This window comes from Manihot esculenta, chromosome 8 (genome assembly GCF_001659605.2).
Source record: "Manihot esculenta cultivar AM560-2 chromosome 8, M.esculenta_v8, whole genome shotgun sequence".
In the NCBI taxonomy this organism is placed as follows: domain Eukaryota; kingdom Viridiplantae; phylum Streptophyta; class Magnoliopsida; order Malpighiales; family Euphorbiaceae; genus Manihot; species Manihot esculenta.
The window spans coordinates 34,193,933-34,214,410 of NC_035168.2; the positions used below are offsets into that span (position 1 = coordinate 34,193,933).

Consider the following 20,478-nt stretch of genomic DNA (forward strand, 5'->3'; position numbering starts at 1 on the left):
GTCCAGTTAGCCAGAGGTGAGTGGAACTAAACTTAATGCTTTTCAAATGACTAATGGAATGTTTTAGCATATCTCATGCATCATGATTATGCCTTAGGTTGCTTGCATTAGTATCCACGAATATGTTGCATTGCATTGTTATTTGTTGATGTGGGTAAATGCTGAATGAGCCCATAGTCACAGACAGGAAGTCCAGGAGCCTTTGACTACGCCCTGGCAGGTATAGCAAGTCCAGGAGCCTTTGACTACGCCCTGGCAGGTATAGCAAAGACCAGGAGCCTTTGACTATGCCCTGGCAATGGTAAGTACAGAGGTGTTATATACACATATACATATATGACAGGAAGACCAGGTGCTCGATTCTACGCCCTGGCAAAGAGCTACTGGGACTATGTGGTGACAGGTTTACTCTTGATGTGGCTTGTCTGTGTTATGACGCATTCCATGAGATCATATTTTACTGCGATGTTTTACTGTTCTACTCACTGGGCTATAGAGCTCATCCCACTCCCTTAACCCCAGTTTTGCAGGTTCAGTATACAGTGTACAGGGACAGTCCAGCAGGATACAGAAAGAGTAAAGAGATGTGTAATAATGTAGCGTGGACATGTAATGTTAAAGAGATGTACTAGTTATGTTTTCAGTTACAGATGTGCTTGACTTAGTAGTTTGTGATGTGTTTTGTACATGATCTGTATATGTATATGTTTTACAGACTATGTGAAAAACCAGGCTTAACAGGTATGAGTTAACCCATTTAGAGCAAGCTCTAGTCAGGGGTACAGAGTACAGAGTACAGAGTACAGAGATAGTGCATGCACAGGTTAAGCCTTGGTTCAGAAAAGAGTTTTTATGTTCACAGAAAATGTATGATCATGTATGAGTTGTACAGGTACACAGAGAGTATAGCAGGCTTGCTACGGGTTCTGGCGGCCTTAAGCCGACCTGAGTCCTAGCGCCGGTGACGGTCCAATTTGGGGTCGTTACAATCATGTATGAGATTTACAGGTACACAGAGAGTATAACAGGCTTGCTACGGGTTCTGGCGGCCTTAAGCCGACCTGAATCCTAGCGCCGGTGACAGTCCATTTTAGGGTCGTTACAATTCTGAACACAGAGGACATCACCCATCAATCTCCGGCCAGTGTAGTTGCCGAAATCCTTAGAGAACGGATGTTTGGTGGGATTACGGAGGCCTCAGATCAACGCTTGCTTGCTCTTACTGGTCTTCTAGCCAGTTCTACAAGGGAGCAAGCGTCGTTCCGATCTCGGTCTCGAGAGGAGCTCGGGGATATAATCAGGGAGATGCTTCTGATGGTATATTGTCTTTCTGTTTCTCTTTTGATTCTCTTGATTTCTTTCTTTTGATGGTTGTTCTTTTGTACTAGGTGACGGGCCTCTTCATGGAGGTAGATGCTCGCGACCATTCTCTTCGGTAGTCTGTGAATCGCCGGATTGAGGAGGCGCGTCTGGAAGAGAACTTATCTGCTACCGGCGACGCTAGGGGCAATCTCACAGCTGCTCGAGAGCACTCTGAGTCTCTCCAACGCGAGCTACATATAGCTTTGGAGGCTCTCAAAAGGGCTGATGTGAGAACAGCCGAGGCGCATGAACACGCCAAATCCCTGGAAGCAGAGTTGTCTCGCACCCGGGAGATTTTAAAGGAGTCATACGAGAGGGCAGCTGCTGCTGAGGTCCGCTGTGAGGAGGTTTTGAAGCAGTTGTCCTCCATGGTGGGGGCCCTTCGTGAGAGGGATGAGGCCATAAGCTAGAAGGATGAGATCCAGTGCCAGTATGAGGCCCTGAAGGTTGAGTTAGGAAGACTTCAAGTTCACCTGGATAAGGTGAATATTCAAAAAGAGATGGCCTTAACTCGGGTGGAGGTCCTTGAGCAGGAGCTGAGCACAAATTCTGAACGTATCAGAGATCTGGCTTCATCGGCGGAGGAGTCTAAACTTCGTAATCAACAACCTAGCCATGAAGTCAGGACTCTAGAACGTAAATGTTCGGCCCTGCTTGAGGTAGCCAGACATACTGAGGGCAAGATCCAGCTGGAGTGTGAGAAGCGTCTGGAGGAGTATCAGGAGTCGGATGAGCTAAAAAGAAAGATTGAGCAGGCCTGTGAAGCTCACCTCCAGGATTACAAGGATTCCCCTGAGCTGAAGGCAGTTATAGCTGAGGCCTGTGAGTCACAGCTTGCGGAGTATAAAGCCTCTGCGGAGATGAAGGTTGCTATTTGGCAGAAAGCTTTCCGCATGTTCAGGACTGGCTAAAATCGGGGTTTAAGAGAAGCCAGACATGCTCCTGATACTCCTCTGGCAGAACTTCGAGTTGCCGAAGTGGATTTTGATGGCGAGAATGTGTTATATGGGGAAGATGATTTCCCCTTGCCTAGAGGAACATCTCGCACTGCAGCTGGGTCTCCTGAGGAAGAATCCGAGCTAGACGGGGAAGATATGGAGGACCTCGGAACTGAAGGAGATGACCCCGAGCCTGAAGGGGGTGACCTCGGCCCAGGGCTGGAGAATGCGCCTGCGGGCGTTGTGAAATCTGAATTGGAGGGTGTCCGATCTCCTTCAGATGCGAATGTAATTAAAGATAATGTAGGCGATGACATTCTTAGAAATGTAAGTCCCTTAAGGACTATTTTTCCTTCGACCTCATCAGATGAATAAGTTGTAATATGCTCTAATGAAATTTCACTTGCATTTACTTTGCTTGTTGTTTTAGCCTCATCGGACCACTTATTCTGTTAAACAGTCTGACTTGTTTACGTTTTAAAGATTTTGACAAGAAACACTTGAGCTGTGCTTAATAAACTTTGTAAAGAATTGATTATATCGTTTTTCATCTCTTGTCTCTAAGCTAATCAAGGCTGAAAATTTTAACCAGGGGTTTAGTCTCTGACTTATAAACTTTTCCTTTTTTTCACAAGGCATTCTTATTCGTAAACTCTTTCAGAGCTAGCTGCACTCGTGAGTTCTGTCTCGTTACTTTATTAATGTGAGCTCAGGCGCACAACCTTTGCTGAGTAATAATAAATCAGATCATGTACCTGTCTCGATGATGAGTAGGACTTGTCTTTCTGCCTTTAGTTCTGTCTTGACAGAGACTGGAGCTGAGATTTTGTCTGCTTCGTGTCATTAGATTTTCCTCGAATTGCCCCTATACTTCCTCAGTATTTATTACATGAATAGTGAGGGAGGAAATCTCTATACTTTATTTGTACTTGCACGGCTTCCTTTTAGGCGATTTTACTTTGCTTTTCTGGTTGTGAGCTCGGTTGTCTGGTCCTCCTCGAGGTGACCTTTCGTCAGGCGGTGCAACGTAATGTGCGTGTTCCACTGGATCGGGGAGGTCGGCCTTTGTCGTTTTCCTTCTTGTTGGGTTATTTTTGCTAAATGTTTGTTCATGGTAAACTGACTCGAGCTGTGAGCACAGCCCTTTGCTCTCATTTATCCCCCTATATGTTCCTGCATTTATGGGCCTTTTCAAAGAGGGAGCTCGGTTCTCTGTTATTTCCTCTATACTTAGCTTCATTCTACCTGAGTGTTTCACGTTGCGAGTCTATCCGAGCTGGGAGCTCGGTTCTTTGCTCTTTGCTTAGGTTTTTATGCCTATAGTCTGTGACGCTGCTTATTTCGCGAGCTCAGGGGTTCGGAATTTTGCTTTTTTCACTTTGGTGCCCCGAGCTCGTTTGTGAGGTCGGACTTATCCTTTCTTTTTCCGAGCTGCCTACCCTTGAGCGTTTTGTGGGTTCTTTGCTGTTTAGACCTCTCTCTAGGCTAGTTGAGCTGGTTTAGGACTAGCGGTCGCTTTTCGAGGTCGGTGACTCTTATGATTGCCCCAATCTTTTGTGGGAGGTCGGAACTATGTCCTTTTACCTCCCTGGGATTCGTGAGGTCTTCTACTTCTCTGAGATCTCTGTATCTCAGTGAGATCTTCTGGTGCCAGGAGATCTTGTGGATCCTGGTCTTCTACTTCCCTGAGATCTCCATATCTCAGTGAAGTCTTCTGCCTCTCTGAGATCTCTATATCTCAGTGAGATCTTCTATCTCTCTGAGATCTCTATATCTCAGTGAGATCTTCTGGTGCCAGGAGATCTTGGGTGTAACGACCCGAAAATCAGACCGCTACAGGCGCTAGGATCCGGGTCGACTTAAGGCCGTCGGGACCCGTAGCAAGCCAAACATACATCCTGGAAACCTGTTTAATCCCATACATGATCAAGAAAATACATAAAAAATTTAAAACCTTTCTTTCAAATATCCAACTCAACCTGAACATATACTGTGCATAGTCATAATCATAATTATGATCCCTCTGTGGGATCTCATCAATGCCCCAATGGGCAATACATCATGAGATGAGTTGGCTTTCATAAACATTATAAAACATATTTGATCATGTAATAAAAGGGATTCCTCATACACAATGTCAAGCACAATACCTAATCCTCAATATCATTACATGACTGAAACTATACTTTTACATAACATTAATACATTTATCATGTCCACCCTATCTATTACATACACGTGACTGCATTACTCTTGTAAACCTCCTGGTCTACCCTGTACCTGCAAATCCTAGGGAAATGGGAGAGGGGTGAGCTACTAGAGCCCAGTGAGCAGAATAATAAAACATTTAAAACATATGGATCATGGAATGCATCACATCACAGCTAATCACATCAAGGATGAACTTGTCACCAATAGCCCTCTACATGGTCCAACTGTGCCAGAATATAGAATGGGTCCTGGTCTTTCCCTTACATATCATAACATAACAGTGTCCAACTGTGCCAGAACGTAGAATGGGTCCTGGTCTTTCCCTTACATATCATAACATAACAGTGTCCAACTGTGCCAGAACGTAGAATGGGTCCTGGTCTTTCCCTTACATAGTGCCAGCGAATGTAGAATGGGTCCCACTGGTCTTACTTTCCGTACCGTACATATCACATCGTCATATCATAGATCGAGGGCTATGGATCATCCAACATTCATCCACATCAACATAAAAATATGCAATGCAACATATTCGTGAATTCTAATGCAAGCAACCTAATTCATCACATGGCATTCATGATGCGTGAAACATGCTAAAAAGTTCATTCTTTGCTTTAAAACAAAATAAGTTATTCCACTCACCTCTGGATAGCTCTGACCAGACACTGGGGCAACAGACTCACTGCTGGGGTCCTCGGTTCATCGGATCCGAACCTACACAGGTGGACTCAAATGAGGGACCAAACATACATGAACATAACTCTAAACTATTCTCCAAAAACCCCCTAAAACATCATGAAACAATCATAGAAAAACATGCAAGAAATGGCTGAACAGGGCACTTTCGGCGGCAGGTTCGGCGGCCGAAAGTCCCTCCAGAGCCGAAAGTTAGGCAGGTTCGGCGGCACCTTCGGCGGCCGAAACTCCCAGACAGAGGCGAAACTCATGCATGTTCGGCGGCACCTTCGGCGGCCGAAAGTGCCAGACAGAGACGAAAGTCTCCTTTCGGGGGCAAGCTTCGGCAGCCGAAAGGCCTGCCTCCCCAGCCATGTTCGGCGGCCGAAAGTTCCTTCGGCTGCCGAACCTGGTTTCTGCCAAAGGGCAGAAACTTGACTCCCTTATGCATTTGTGCCTCCAAAACTAACCAATCATGCATAAACCTATTCTACAACATTCCCAAGCATTTTCAAGCAAACATACAAGCTCCTAGGGGCATCAAACCATCAAAAACCCCAACTACAACACACAAGCAACTCACATTGCTCAAAAACACATATAAAACCCATAAACCTAACTATGAGCTAAACATGCATTTTACCCCATAGATCTTGCATAAAACTTACTTTAAACATAAAATGAGCTTAAGATCGACTCTTACCTCTTGTAGATCGAGAGAGAGACGTCCTAAACTCGGAGGTGGGAGGTTTTGAGTTCTTGAACCTCAAAGCTCCAAAACTTTGCTCAAAGCTTGAAAATCTTCAAAACCAAGTAAAAACTCATGAAAATCGAGTAAGATGGGAAGGAAAGAACTCAAGATCGGTGAGGGGCGGCGGAGAGCTCACCTTGGCCGGAAATGGGGAAAAAGCTCGCCCGTTTTCGGCTAAGGGACCCTTTTATAGTGGCTGGCCAGGCCACGTTCGGGGGCCGAATGTGCCTCCGCATGCATGCCATGTTCGGCGGCCGAACTTGAGGTTCGGCGGCCGAACCTGGACTTCCTCACTTATGCTTTCGGGGGCCTAAAGGCGCTCCCGAAGGCATGCATGTTCAGCGGCCGAACTTGAGATTCGGCAGTCGAACCTGAGTTTTCCTTCAAGGTTGTTTTCATGCAAAAACTCATTTCCACTTTACTTAAAACCATGAAATACCTTAAAAAATTTTATGAAAATATGATTCTACCCTACTAGAGGCTTCCAACATCCGAGATTCCACCGGACGGTAGGAATTCCGATACCGGAGTCTAGCCGGGTATTACATTGGGGATCCTGGTCTCCTACCTCCCTGAGATCTCTATATCTCAGTGAGGTCTTCAGCCTCTCTGAGATCTCTATATCTCAGTGAGGTCTTTTATCTCTCTGAGATCTCTATATCTCAGTGAGATCTTCTGGTGCCAGGAGATCTTGGGAATCCTGGTCTTCTACTTCCCTGAGATCTCTATATCTCAGTGAAGTCTTCTGCCTCTCTGAGATCTCTATATCTCAGTGAGGTCTTCTACCTCTCTGAGATCTCTATATCTCAGCGAGGTCTTCTATCTCTCTGAGATCTCTATATCTCAGTGAGATCTTTTGGTGCCAGGAGATCTTGGGGATCCTGGTCTTCTACCTCCCTAAGATCTCTATATCTCAGTGAGGTCTTCTATCTCTCTGAGATCTCTATATCTCAGTGAGATCTTTTGGCGCCAGGAGATCTTGGGGATCCTGGTCTTCTACCTCCCTGAGATCTCTATATCTCAGTGAGGTCTTCTATCTCTCTGAGATTTCTATATCTCAGTGAGATCTTTTGGTGCTAGGAGGTATTGGTGATCCTGGCCTTCTACCTCTCTGAGATCTCTATATCTTCAGTGAGGTCTTCTATCTCTCTGAGATCTCTATATCTCAGTGAGATCTTTTGGTGCTAGGAGGTCTTGGTGATTCTGGCCTTCTACCTTCTCTGGATTGGGCTCGATGCCTTTCCCACTCACCATGTACCCCAGGAATTGGCCTCCTCTGATGAAGAATGCACATTTCGCTGGGTTCAACTTCATTCTGTACTGGTCTAATACTCCGAATACCTTCCTCAAATCTGCTATGTGCTGCTGGAAAGTTAGGCTTTTGACTACCATATCGTCTACATAAATCTCTACGTTTCTGCCGATCTGGCTTTTGAAGATTTTGTTCATCAGTCTTTGGTATGTTGCTCCGGCGTTTTTTAGCCCGAAGGGCATGGCTTTGTAGCAGTATGTCCCATCTTCTGTTATGAACGAGGTCTTTTCTTCATCTGACCTGTCCATTGGGATTTGATGATAGCTAGACATAGCATCCAAAGAAGACATGTAATCGAAACCGGCCGTAGAGTCAACCATTTTATTAATATCAGGGAGGGGATAACAATCTTTAGGATAGGCCTGATTTAGGTCAGTGAAATCTATGCACATCCTATATTTTCCATTGGCTTTTTTGACTAGTACAGGATTAGCTAACCACTGTGAGCACATGAATTCCCTAATAAAGCCTGCCTCTTCTAGCTTCAGTACCTCCTCCTTGGTAGCCTGTTGCTTTTCTCTTCCTACCACCCTCTTCTTCTGCTTTACCGGTCTGGCTTCGGGGAGGATATTCAGCTTATGGGTCATCACCTTGGGATCAATTCCGGGTATGTCAGAAGGCTTCCAGGCGAAGCTTGGCGCGTGACTCCGGACCAGGGCCATGACCTCAATTTTCTGCTCTTTGGTAAGGTCGGCGTTGAGACTGAAGACTTTATCTGTTTCTGCCTCTGACAAGGGAAAAGTCTCCAGTTCTTCCACCGGCTCCGTCCTGACCTCTAAGACTTCTGAATTCAACCTTTCCTCTGTTGGGCTCGACTCCGCCACCGTAGCTAGATATACTGCCCGTGCTTCCTCCTGGCTTCCTCAAACTATTCCCACCCCTGCTTCTGTTGGGAACTTCATAGCCAGATATCTGATACTGGTGATGGCCTCGAAGTCAAATAGCACAGGTCTTCCCAAGATCGCGTTGTAGCTCAGGGGAAGTTTAGCTACCAGAAACACCGCATAATGAGTGCGAGTTTTAGGTGCTTCTCCTAGGGTGAGAGCCAGCTTCACCTTCCCTTCTACAGATACTGGGACTCCTCCGATTCCTTTGACCAGTGCCTGATCCCGGACCAACTGTTCTTCAGGGATTCCCATCTACTAGAAGACCCGGTAGGGTAGCAGGTTGACCTTACTCCCATCATCCACTAGGATTTTCTTCACTCGATAATTGTGGATGACAGCTTCAATGACAAGGGCGTCGTCATGGGGCATTTGAACACCTTGAGCATCCTCCAGAGAGAAAGTGATGGCCACTGGAGAGTGTTCGACGACCTGCATGACCTCGACGCCACTGCTTTCTCCCTCTCGACTCCTCCTCTTTCCTCTACGACCCATCCGACCTCCTGTGCCCCCCACGATCATGTTAATTGTAATACCCGGCTAGACTCCGGTATCAGAATTCCTACCGTCCGGTGGAATCTCGGATGTCGGAAGCCTCTAGTAGGGTAAAACCATGTTTTTATGAAATATTTTAATGTGTTTTATGTTTTAAGCATGAAAGAAAATGAGTTTTTTTGCATGAAAATAGCATTGGAGGAAAACTCAGGTTCGGCCGCCGAACCTCAAGTTCGGCCGCCGAACACGCATGCGTTGCGGGTGTGCTTTAGGCCCCCGAAAGCATAAGTGAGGGAAATCCAGGTTCGGCCGCCGAACCTCAAGTTCGGCCGCCGAACATGGCATGCATGCGGAGGCACATTTGGCCCCCGAACGTGGTCTGGCCAGCCACTATAAAAGGGTCCCTTAGCCGAAAACGGGCGAGCTTTTCCCCATTTTCGGCCAAGGTGAGCTCTCCGCCGTCCCTCACCCATTTTTGATGTTCTTCCTCTAAATCTTTCAAGATTTTCACTTGTTTTAACTTGGTTTTGAAGATTTAAGCTTTTGAGCAAAGTTTTGGAGCTTGGAGGTTCAAGAACCAAATCTCTCCCAACTCCGAGTTTTTGGGTCGTCTCTCTTGATCTTCAAGAGGTAAGAGCCGATCTTAAGCTCGTTTTATGTTTTGAATAAGTTTTATGCAAGATCTATGGGTTAGAATGGTCCTAGCGCCGGTAGCGGTCCGATTTTCGGGTCGTTACAGAATGGTATCAGAGCCCTAGGTTCGTATGGTCGGACCTAGAGTGTCAGGCTCATAGATGTTATAGAAGGTCAAGCACAATAGGAAAGATCATGTCCACTAGGATAGGATGTGGAGTCCTGTCTTGTATGATGATGTGAAATGCCATGATGATATGCATGTGCATTAATGATATGCTATGATATGTGGTGTATGTGATGCGGGTTCATGTGTGCCCACATGAACCATATGATGCTAATGTTTGCTTGTGATGTGTACTGTTTTTCAGAAAACAGGATGAGGGGAACTCGTCGATCAGCCAGATTGACTGGAGTACCACCTGAGGATGAGGGCATGAGCGCCCGTCCTCCAGCATTGCCTAGGGCAATGTCTAGTAGGTCTAACCGAGATAGAGCAGCAAGAGACCCTAGAAGGTCTCTGGATCTGGGTAGAAGCAGATCAGTCAGAGGAACAGTTCAGGGAGGAGCGTCAGAGGACGTGGGGGATGATATGGATGTAGAGCAGAGGAGGGATGGCAGTCTGGGAGTTAGCATGTCGGAGGAAGGTATGGGAGAATCCCAAGGAGGCACTCAGGCCTCGGGATTTGTTCAGCCACCTTACTACCCACACTTCTCACAACATCCCGGGTATTCGATGGGAGGTACATCGGATTACCCTAGCTTCACCCTTTATCCCACACAGATGCCATACCCACCATATTACCCACCATACTCACAGTACCCAATGTATCCACCCCCACCTTACTATCCAAATCCAGCAAACCCTACCTCAGAAAATGTTGCACCACCTCCACCACCTACAGAACCAGCAGCCCCAGTTACTCAACCTTCTAGACCTAGCTCAGCCAGTGGGAGCAAGGTCAAGATGACTGACTACATGAAATTGGGTGCTCCCCAGTATGAAAAAGGGGATGACCCATTTGTATATCTGGAAAGGGTTAAAGTGATCACAGAGGAGATTGGGGCTGATGACAGTAGAGCCATTCAGATGGCTGGGTTCACGCTTAAGTGCAAGAAGGCACGAGAGTGGTTCAAGAATTATGTGAACCCGAGAGTGGACAACATGTCCTGGGAAGAGTTTGCAAACGAGTTTACAGGATGGGCTTTTCCCGATAGTTCAAAGGAGCTGAAGATGATAGAGTTTGAACAGTTGAGGCAGACGGATGAAATGAGTGTAGAGGAGTACACCGACAGATTCTTGGAGTTGTTGCCTTTTGCTGGGCAGAGTCTGGATACAGATTCAAAGAGGTCAAGGAGGTATGTCATGAAACTTCATTCCAGGTATTCCTCCTTAATCCAGTCAGTGGACAGGGAGAGCTTCCATGCCATAGTAGACATGGCCAGGAAAATGGAGGCCAGTGCCATCGTTCAGGGGACAGTTAAGCAGTCAGTGGCACAGTCTTCCGGTTCTAAAACTCCGGGTGGGGGAAGATTAGATCCCTCTACCCTAAGTGCAGCAGCTTCAGACAGTAAGAGATGGGGTAAGTCCAAGGGTAAGAAGAATAAGTTCTGGAATAAAGTCAAGTCCAGTCTGGGATTTGGGAGTGGCTCAAGCTCTGGTGCGGATAATGCAGTTTGTGCGAAGTGTGGTAAGCCACACAGGGGAGTATGTCGGTTTGGGACGAACGCCTGTTTCAGATGTGGTCAGGAGGGGCATATGGCTCGAGATTGTCCAAGAGCAGTCCCGATGGCTCAGTCCCAGCAGACAGCTTCAGGCAGTGTAGCGCAGCCAGCAGCTCCAGCCATGACTCAGGCCAGTGGCAGAGGCAGAGGGAGAGGAGCAGCCTCTTCTTCAGCGGGTTTCAGAGGTGAAGGTCCATCAGCTCCAGCACGGATCTTCACAATGACACAGCAGGAGGCAGATGCATCTAACACCGTTGTGGCAGGTAACTTAATCATTGGTTGTTCAGATGTGTATGCCTTGATGGACCCTGGTGCATCTCATTCTTTTATTGCTCCGAGAGCCGCAGAGAGGTTAGGTCTGATGACTTCTGGGTTAGAGTGTCCTCTCTGGGTCAGTGGACCCAAGTGTGATCCATCAGTGGCAGAGTCAGTCTGCCAGTGTAGTCCTGTGTTTGTTGAGGGAAGATGCTTGTCCGCCGACCTAGTGGTTCTAGATTTGACAGATTTTGACGTCATTCTAGGGATGGACTGGTTATCTACCCATGGTGCTACCTTGGATTGCAGGGACAAGGTAGTCAGGTTCAGAGGTCAGGATGGGTCTGAGGTCGTCTTTAGAGGAGACAAGAGGGGTACACCTGAGGTCTGATATCAGCCCTTCAGGCTCGTAGGTTGCTTAGGAAGGGATGTCAGGGGTATTTGGCTCATGTGAGAGAGCTTAGCAGTCAGGTTAGAGAGCCCGCCTTAGTGCCAGTGGTTAGAGAGTTCTTAGATGTGTTTCCAGACGAGCTGCCAGGTTTACCACCTGCTAGGGAGATAGAGTTCGAGATAGAACTGATGCCTGGAACCCGACCGATCCCTATCCCTCCCTACAGGATGGCGCCAGCAGAATTGAAAGAGTTGAAGGAGCAATTGCAAGAGCTGGTAGACAAGGGCTTCATCCGACCGAGTACCTCACCCTGGGGTGCTCCAGTTTTGTTTGTGAGAAAGAAGGATGGATCCCTTAGGCTTTGTATCGACTACAGACAGTTGAACAAAGTCACTACCAAGAACAAGTACCCATTGCCAAGGATCGACGATCTATTCGACCAGCTAGCAGGAGCGGGTTGTTTCTCCAAAATAGATCTGAGATCTGGGTACCATCAGCTGAGGATCAGAGATGAGGATGTGCCAAAGACGGCTTTCAGGACCAGATATGGGCATTTTGAGTTCCTTGTGATGCCGTTCGGGTTAACCAACGCCCCTGCAGCATTCATGGATCTCATGAATAGAGTGTTTAGCCAGTACCTGGATCACTTCGTTATTGTCTTCATAGATGATATCCTAGTGTATTCCAGGAATGCAGAGGAGCATGCCCATTATCTGAGGATGGTTCTACAGACCTTGAGGGAGCATGGCTTGTATGCCAAGTTCTCCAAGTGTGAGTTCTGGCTGAGGAGCATTTCGTTCTTGGGGCATGTAGTGTCAGAGAATGGGATAGAGGTGGACCCCAAGAAGACAGAAACTGTGGCTAACTGGCCTAGACCCACTTCAGTGACGGAGATCAGGAGTTTCTTGGGTTTGGCAGGTTACTACAGGAGGTTCGTTCAGGACTTCTCGAAAATAGCAACTCCTCTGACCAGACTAACCAGGAAGAACCAGAAGTTTCTGTGGACCGACCAGTGCGAAGAGAGTTTTGAAGAGCTTAAGAAGAGGTTGACTTCAGCACCAGTTTTAGCTCTGCCATCTAGTGATGAGGACTTTACAGTCTTTTGTGATGCGTCCCGTGTGGGACTGGGTTGTGTACTGATGCAAAATGAGAGGGTGATTGCTTATGCTTCGAGGCAGCTAAAGAAGCATGAGTTGAATTACCCCACACATGACCTTGAGATGGCAGCAGTAATCTTTGCACTCAAGATGTGGAGGCACTACCTCTATGGGGTAAAATGTGAGATCTTCACAGATCATAAAAGCCTACAGTACATCCTGAGTCAAAGAGATTTGAACTTGAGACAGAGGAGATGGGTAGAGCTGCTGAGTGACTATGATTGCAAGATTCAGTATCATCCGGGTAAGGCGAATGTCGTGGCAGACGCCCTAAGCCGGAAGTCACTAGGCAGTCTATCCCACATCACGGCAGAGAGGAGACCAGTGGTGAAGGAGTATTACAAGATCATTGATGAAGGTCTACAGTTGGAGTTGTCTGGTACAGGCGCCTTGGTTGCTCAGATGAAAGTAACACCCGTGTTTCTGGAGCAGGTGGCTCAGAAACAGCATGAGGATTCAGAATTAGTGAAGATTGCCAGGACTGTTCAGTCAGGCAAGGACAGTGAGTTCAGATTCGACCATAAGGGGATCCTCCGCTATGGGAGTCAATTGTGTGTACCAGATGACATAGGGCTAAAAGGAGACATTATGAGAGAGGCTCATAATGCAAGATACAGCATTCACCCCGGAGCCACCAAAATGTATCAGGATCTGAAGAAAGTTTATTGGTGGCCAGCTATGAAGAGAGAAGTGGCACAGTTTGTGTCAGCCTGCGAAGTTTGTCAGAGGGTGAAGCTGGAACATCAGAAGCCGGCTGGAATGCTTAACCCGCTACCTATTCCAGAGTGGAAATGGGAGAATATAGCTATGGAATTCGTAGTGGGGTTACCGGCGACGTCCAACAGATTGGACTCCATATGGGTGATTGTGGACAGACTCACCAAATCTGCTCACTTCATCCCTGTCAGGAGTGGCTATTATGTGGACAAGTTGGCGCAGGTGTACGTTGATGAGATAGTCAGACTGCATGGGGTTCCTGTTTCTATAGTGTCAGATAGAGGACCCCAGTTCACCTCCAGGTTTTGGCGGAGTCTGCAAGATGCCATGGGTACCAGGTTGGATTTCAGTACTGTAACGACCCGGAAATCCGACCCGTTACCGGCGCTAGGATCCAGATCGGCTTAAGGCCGCCGGGACCCGTAGCAAGCCAAGCATACCTGCTGTAACCTGTAATATCCCATACATGATCAACAACATACATGAAACTGTAAACTTTTTCTTTCTTTTTCCAAGCTTAACCTGAACATGTGCACATCTAATAACATAACCACCACTGGAGTCCTCATCAAATGCTCCAATGGGGTATTTCATCATTCGATAAGCTTGGACTATCAATTACATCATAAAAACATTTCTATAGATCATGTGTCAAAGGGATAACCATAAACATAGGGTCAAGCACACACTAATCCTCAATCATCATCATCATCATTACATTACATTACATGGTCATAATTACTCATTACATCATATTCATGTCCACTACTATCTATTACAACATACAAGGTTTGCCTTCACTCTAGCCGACTTCTTGATCTATCCTGTACCTGCAACTTTGGGGATAAAGGGAGTGGGGTGAGCTACTAGAGCCCAGTGAGCAGAAACTAAAAACATTTGTTTTAATTCCTCCATTTTTAGGTATATTATTATTCATTTTATTATTATTATCATATAACTTTTTCTTATTCATGCTTTCATGTATGCGCCATAACACAAACATTTCACAACAAGGATGAACTTGTCACCATTTAGCCCCTATCTTTCTTACTTATACATGCCGGGGGCGTAGAGCCGTAGCAGGCACACCCGGACTTCCATAATCTGTCATAGTGCCAGGGGCGTAGAGCCGTAGCAGGCACACCTGGACTCACATAGGCTATCATGACATACAAGGGCTAATGGATCATTCAACATTCATCCACATCAACAACAAAGTATGCAATGCAGCATATTCGTGAATTCTAATGCAAACAACCTAATATTGCATGGCATAATGATGCATGGGCAATGCTTTATGATTCATTCATTTATTCATTTACTTTAAAGCTTAAAGGGTTGTTCCACTCACCTGGGAACTGAAGCTTTAATAACGAACTCTGAACGACTACCTCACAACCGGGGGTCTCGGTTCCTCGGGTCCGAACCTACACAGGTGGACTCAAATGAGGCACCAAACATACATGAACATGACTCTAAAATACTCCTCAAAGACCCCCTAAAACATCCTGAAAACATCACATGAAAACATGCAAGAAATGGCTGAACAGGGCACCTTCGGCGGCACCTTCGGCGGCCGAAAGTCCTGGACAGAGACGAAACTCAGGTAGGTTCGGCGGCACCTTCGGCGGCCGAAAGTGCCAGACAGAGACGAAAGTCTCTTTTCGGGGGCAACTTCGGCAGCCGAAAGGCCTGCCTCCACAGCCATGTTCGGCGGCCGAAAGTACCTTCGGCTGCCGAACCTGGTTTCTGCCAAAGGGCAGAAACTTGGCTCCCTTAGCACATTTCGCCTCCAAACCTTCCAAACATGCATATTGTTCAACCAAAGCATGCATACAAGTTCCTAGGGGCCTCAAACATGCATATACCCCATCTACAACACTTCAATCACATACAATCAAGCTACATTGTTCAAAAAGTCATCAAAAACCCATAAACATACACATAACCCAAACATGCATTCTAACCCTTAGATCTTGCATAAAACTTATTTAAAACATAGTGAGAGTTCAAGATCGACCCTTACCTCTTGAAGATCGAGAGGGAAACGACCTTGACTCAGAGATGGGAGGATTGAGCTCCTTGAACCTCAAAGTACTCAAACGTGCTTAAAACTTGTAGATCTTCAAAACAAGGTTATAAACTTGTTAAAAACGTGAAAGATTGAAGGAAAATGCTCAAGATTGATGAGGGGCGGCGGAGGTTCACCTTAGCCGACAACGGGGAAGAAAAACTCGCCCGTGCGGATCAAAGAGACCCTTTTATAGTGGCTGGCCAGGCCACGTTCGGGGGCCGAAAGTGCCTCCGCATGCATGCAAGGTTCGGCGGCCGAACATGAGGTTCGGCGGCCGAACCTGGACTTCCCTCACTCATGCTTTCGGGGGCCTAACGTGCCTCCAAAACGCATGCATGTTCGGCGGCCGAACTTGACTTTCGGCGGCCGAACCTGGGTTTTCCTCCAAAGACTTTTCATGTAAAAACTCATTTAATTTCTTACTTAAAAACATGAAATACATGAAAACATTTCATAAAATCATAGTTTTACCCTTCTAGAGGTTTCCGACATCAGAGGTCCCACCGGACGGTAGGGATTCCGATACCGGAGTCTAGCCGGGTATTACAAGTACTGCCTTCCATCCACAGACTGACGGACAGTCAGAAAGGACCATCCAGACTATCAAGGATATGCTTAGAATGTGTGTGCTGGACTTTGGCGGTTCTTGGAGGCAGCATCTACCTTTGGTAGAGTTTGCCTACAATAACAGCCATCATGCTAGCATCGGGATGGCTCCATATGAAGCTTTATATGGGAGGAAGTGCAGGTCACCTGTTTGCTGGGAGGAAGTTGGAGAAAAGGCCTTGGCAGGGCCTAAGCTAGTAGAGATCACCAGCAGGGTGGTACCCTTAATCAGAGAAAGAATCAAGACTGCTGCAAGCAGACAGAAGAGTTATGCAGACATCCGCAGAAGACTAGTAGAGTTTCAGGAGGGGGATCTGGTATTGCTCAAGGTGTCTCCAATGAAAGGAGTGGTTCGGTTCGGGAAGAAGGGTAAGCTGGCTCCGCGGTACATCGGACCCTTTGAAGTCCTGCAAAGGATTGGGAATGTATCGTACAAGTTGGATTTACCTGCTTCAATGAAGAGAATCCATCCGGTTTTCCATGTTTCTATGTTGAGAAAATTCGTGTCAGATCCGGGCAAGGTTCTTAGTGAGCCTGATGTGGAGATCCAAGAGGATCTCACCTATGTTGAGCAGCCGGTACGGATCCTAGACACCCAGATCAGAAAGCTAAGAAACAAGGAAATCCCGATGGTGAAAGTCCTGTGGAACCACCACAATATGGAAGAATGCACTTGGGAGACACGGGAGTCCATGCTCCGGCAATATCCTCATCTCTTTTAAGGTTAGTCTCTATGTGTTTTATGTTGTATGCCTTACATGTGCTAGTTGAGGAACATTCGGGGACGAATGTTCTTAAGGGGGGGAGAATGTAATACCCGGCTAGACTCCAGTATCGGAATTCCTACCGTCCGGTGGAATCTCGGATGTCGGAAGCCTCTAGTAGGGTAAAACCATGTTTTTATGAAATATTTTAATGTGTTTTATGTTTTAAGCATGAAAGAAAATGAGTTTTTTTGCATGAAAATAGCATTGGAGGAAAACTCAGGTTCGGCCGCCGAACCTCAAGTTCGGCCGCCGAACCTCAAGTTCGGCCGCCGAACACGCATGCGTTGCGGGTGTGCTTTAGGCCCCCGAAAGCATAAGTGAGGGAAATCCAGGTTCGGTCGCCGAACCTCAAGTTCGGCCGCCGAACATGGCATGCATGCGGAGGCACATTCGGCCCCCGAACGTGGTCTGGCCAGCCACTATAAAAGGGTCCCTTAGCCGAAAACGGGTGAGCTTTTCCCCATTTTCGGCCAAGGTGAGCTCTCCGCCGTCCCTCACCCATTTTTGATGTTCTTCCTCTAAATCTTTCAAGATTTTCACTTGTTTTAACTTGGTTTTGAAGATTTAAGCTTTTGAGCAAAGTTTTGGAGCTTGGAGGTTCAAGAACCAAATCTCTCCCAACTCTGAGTTTTTGGGTCGTCTCTCTCGATCTTCAAGAGGTAAGAGCCGATCTTAAGCTCGTTTTATGTTTTGAATAAGTTTTATGCAAGATCTATGGGTTAGAATGCATGTTTAGGTTCTGGTTGTGTTTATGGGTATAATGTGTGTTCTTGAACAATGTGGATGCTTGATATGTTGTAGATGGGGTTTATGATGGTTTGAGACCCCTAGGAACATGTATGCTTGTGTTTGTGTGTTGTAGAATAGGTTTGATGCATGTTTGATAAGTTTGGAGGCGAAATGTGCATAGGGAGCCAAGTTTCTGCCCTTTGGCAGAAACCAGGTTCGGCAGCCGAAGGACTTTCGGCCGCCGAACATGGCTGGGGAGGCAGCCTTTCGGCTGCCGAAGCTTGCCCCCGAAAGGAGACTTTCGTCTCTGTCTGGCAGTTTCGGCCGCCGAAAGTGCCGCCGAACATGCATGAGTTTCGTCTCTGTCTGGGAGTTTCGGCCGCCGAAGGTGCCGCCGAACCTGCCTGACTTTTGGCTCTGGAGGGACTTTCGGCCGCTGAACCTGCCGCCGAAAGTGCCCTGTCCAGGCCTTCTTTGCATGTTTTTGTATGATTGGTTCATGATGTTTTAGGGGATTTTTGGGGAGTAGTTTATAGTTATGTTCAGGTATGTTTGGTCCCTCATCTGAGTCCACCTGTGTAGGTTCGAACCCGAGGAACCGAGGACCCCAGCAATGAGATCAGCTGCTTCGGTGTTGTCAGAGTCAGCCAGATGTGAGTGGAACTAAACTTAATCTTTTAAATTAAATGTTTTATCATGTTTCATGCATCATGGTTGTGCAATAGGATGATTGCATTAGTTTCCACGAATATGCCGCATTGCATCGATTGTTGTTGATGTGGGTGAATATTGGATGACCCAATTAGTCCATGACAGGAAGACCAGGACCCCATGCTACGGCCTGGCACTATGTAAGGAAAGACCAGGACCCCATTCTACGGCCTGGCACGGTTATGAGACTCGAAGACCAGGAGCCCAGAGGAGGCCCTGGGGAAATGGTAAGTAATGTATGTTATGACAGGAAGACCAGGACCCCATGCTACGGCCTGGCACTATGTTAACTTGGACTAATTGGTGACAAGTTCACCCAACCCTTATGTGAATTGTCTGTGTTATGATGCATTTCATTGGAGCATAGTGTTAATATATTTTATAGTTCTGCTCACTGGGCTTTTAGCTCACCCCTCTCCCTTTACCCCCAGGCTTGCAGGTACAGGATAGAGCAGGAGTCCGGTTAGAGTAAAGAATTCATGTTTATGTAATAGCTAGTAATGGACATGATCAAATTGTAATGTAAAAGTACAGTATAGTTATGTAAGGATGTTTATGGATGTTAGAGGTGTGCTTGACCATAGATTGTTGTTATCCCTTTTATTACATGATCGTAGAGATTTTTATGATGTTTATGTAACCAACTCAGCATATGTTATGTCACCCATTGGGGACACTGATGAGATCCCATAGAGGGATCACTGTTATGTATGATGTATATGCGCAGGTTGAGTTTGGTTGATGTATATGGAAAGAAAAGTTTTAATTTTTATGTATGTTGTTGATCATGTATGGGATTAAGCAGGTTTTCAGGATGCATGTCAGGCTTGCTACGAGTCCCGGCGGCCTTAAGTCGACCCGGATCCTAGCGCCGGTAGCGGTCCGATTTTCGGGTCGTTACATTAATGGTCCCACTAGACCCATCATTCACTGCTCCTGCTCTCCTCGGCGCTTGGGTTGCCGAATTGGGCTGAGGTCTTTGTCCTTCCGGTTTCTTCACGAAGTTCTTCAGGTGCCCTCTTTTTATCAGCCTCTCGATTTCTGCAATCAACTGGAAACAGTTATTGGTATCATGGCCATTAGTGCGATGGAACTGACAGTATTTGTCGGGATTTCGCTGGTCGGCTTCTATTCTCAGGGGTCTGGGCCACTCTACGAATTCTTTGTTTTGGACGGCCATGAGTACTTCGGCTCTAGAAGCGTTAAGTGGGGTCGGCTTCTCTGGGACCCACGGAGGGAGTGACCTTTGTTCTGCGACCCGAGGAGGGAGAGGTCTTTGGTCCCTTCGTTCCTAGGGCTGTCTGTAAGGCTCAGGCCTTTTGCCATGTTTCCTCTCATGCTTCTCCGGCCTCCTTTCCTCCGGGGCTTTCTCCTTACCTACCACTCCCTTGGCGAATCGGCTTATCACTAAGGCATCATCCTGCCTTATATACTTTTCAGCCCTCTACATCAGCTCGGCTAGTGAGGTCGGAGGCTTCCTGCTTCGTGAGGCGAAGAACTCAGCAGAGGTCGTTACCTTTTGCATGGCCTCCACCGCCCTTCCCTCATCAAGCTCGAGAATTTGCAGAGCCTCCGTATTGAAACGAGCGACGTACTCCTTGAGCGATTCGTCTCTTCTCTGCTTGATTGTTTCCAGGTAGCTCGTCTTTCTATCCGCAGGCACCCCGGCAATAAACCGACTGATGAAGCGAGTGGCCAGGTCTCCAAAACTGCTAATACTTCCTGCCTCAAGGTTATTAAACCACTCCCTCGCTGGCCCCAAGAGCGTCATTGGGAATGCTTTGCACATCAAGGCATCTGACAGAGTCTGCAGCTCCATGAAAGTCTTGTAGTTGAGGACATGCTCTTGTGGGTTTCCGACTCCGTCATAAGCCGTCATTGATGGCATCGTAAACTTCTTTGGAACAGTCTCCTGCTGTACCTGCTTCGAGAAAGGTGAAGAAGTGGGCAGGAAGGTCTGGCTCTGATCCTTCTTTCCCAGCTCGGCCAAGAGCTGCTCTCTCAACTTCTGCAGCTTTTGGTCTACATCCTCATCTTCCAGCCTGGGTTTCTTCTCTAGGTGGTATTCCTCCTCCTCTGCTTCAC

The 20,478-nt window shown here is 47.0% G+C and overlaps 1 protein-coding gene across 1 annotated transcript; it reads right to left on the minus strand.

Annotated features, from left to right (window-relative positions):
- Positions 1-19,316: 19,316 nt before the first annotated feature.
- LOC122724444 lies at positions 19,317-20,164 on the minus strand. The gene is made up of 2 exons (XM_043959405.1): positions 19,842-20,164; positions 19,317-19,434 (listed from the first exon to the last, which is right to left on the minus strand). The coding sequence occupies exons 1-2, from the start codon at positions 20,162-20,164 to the stop codon at positions 19,317-19,319; spliced, it is 441 nt and encodes a 146-aa protein (XP_043815340.1).
- Positions 20,165-20,478: the final 314 nt, after the last annotated feature.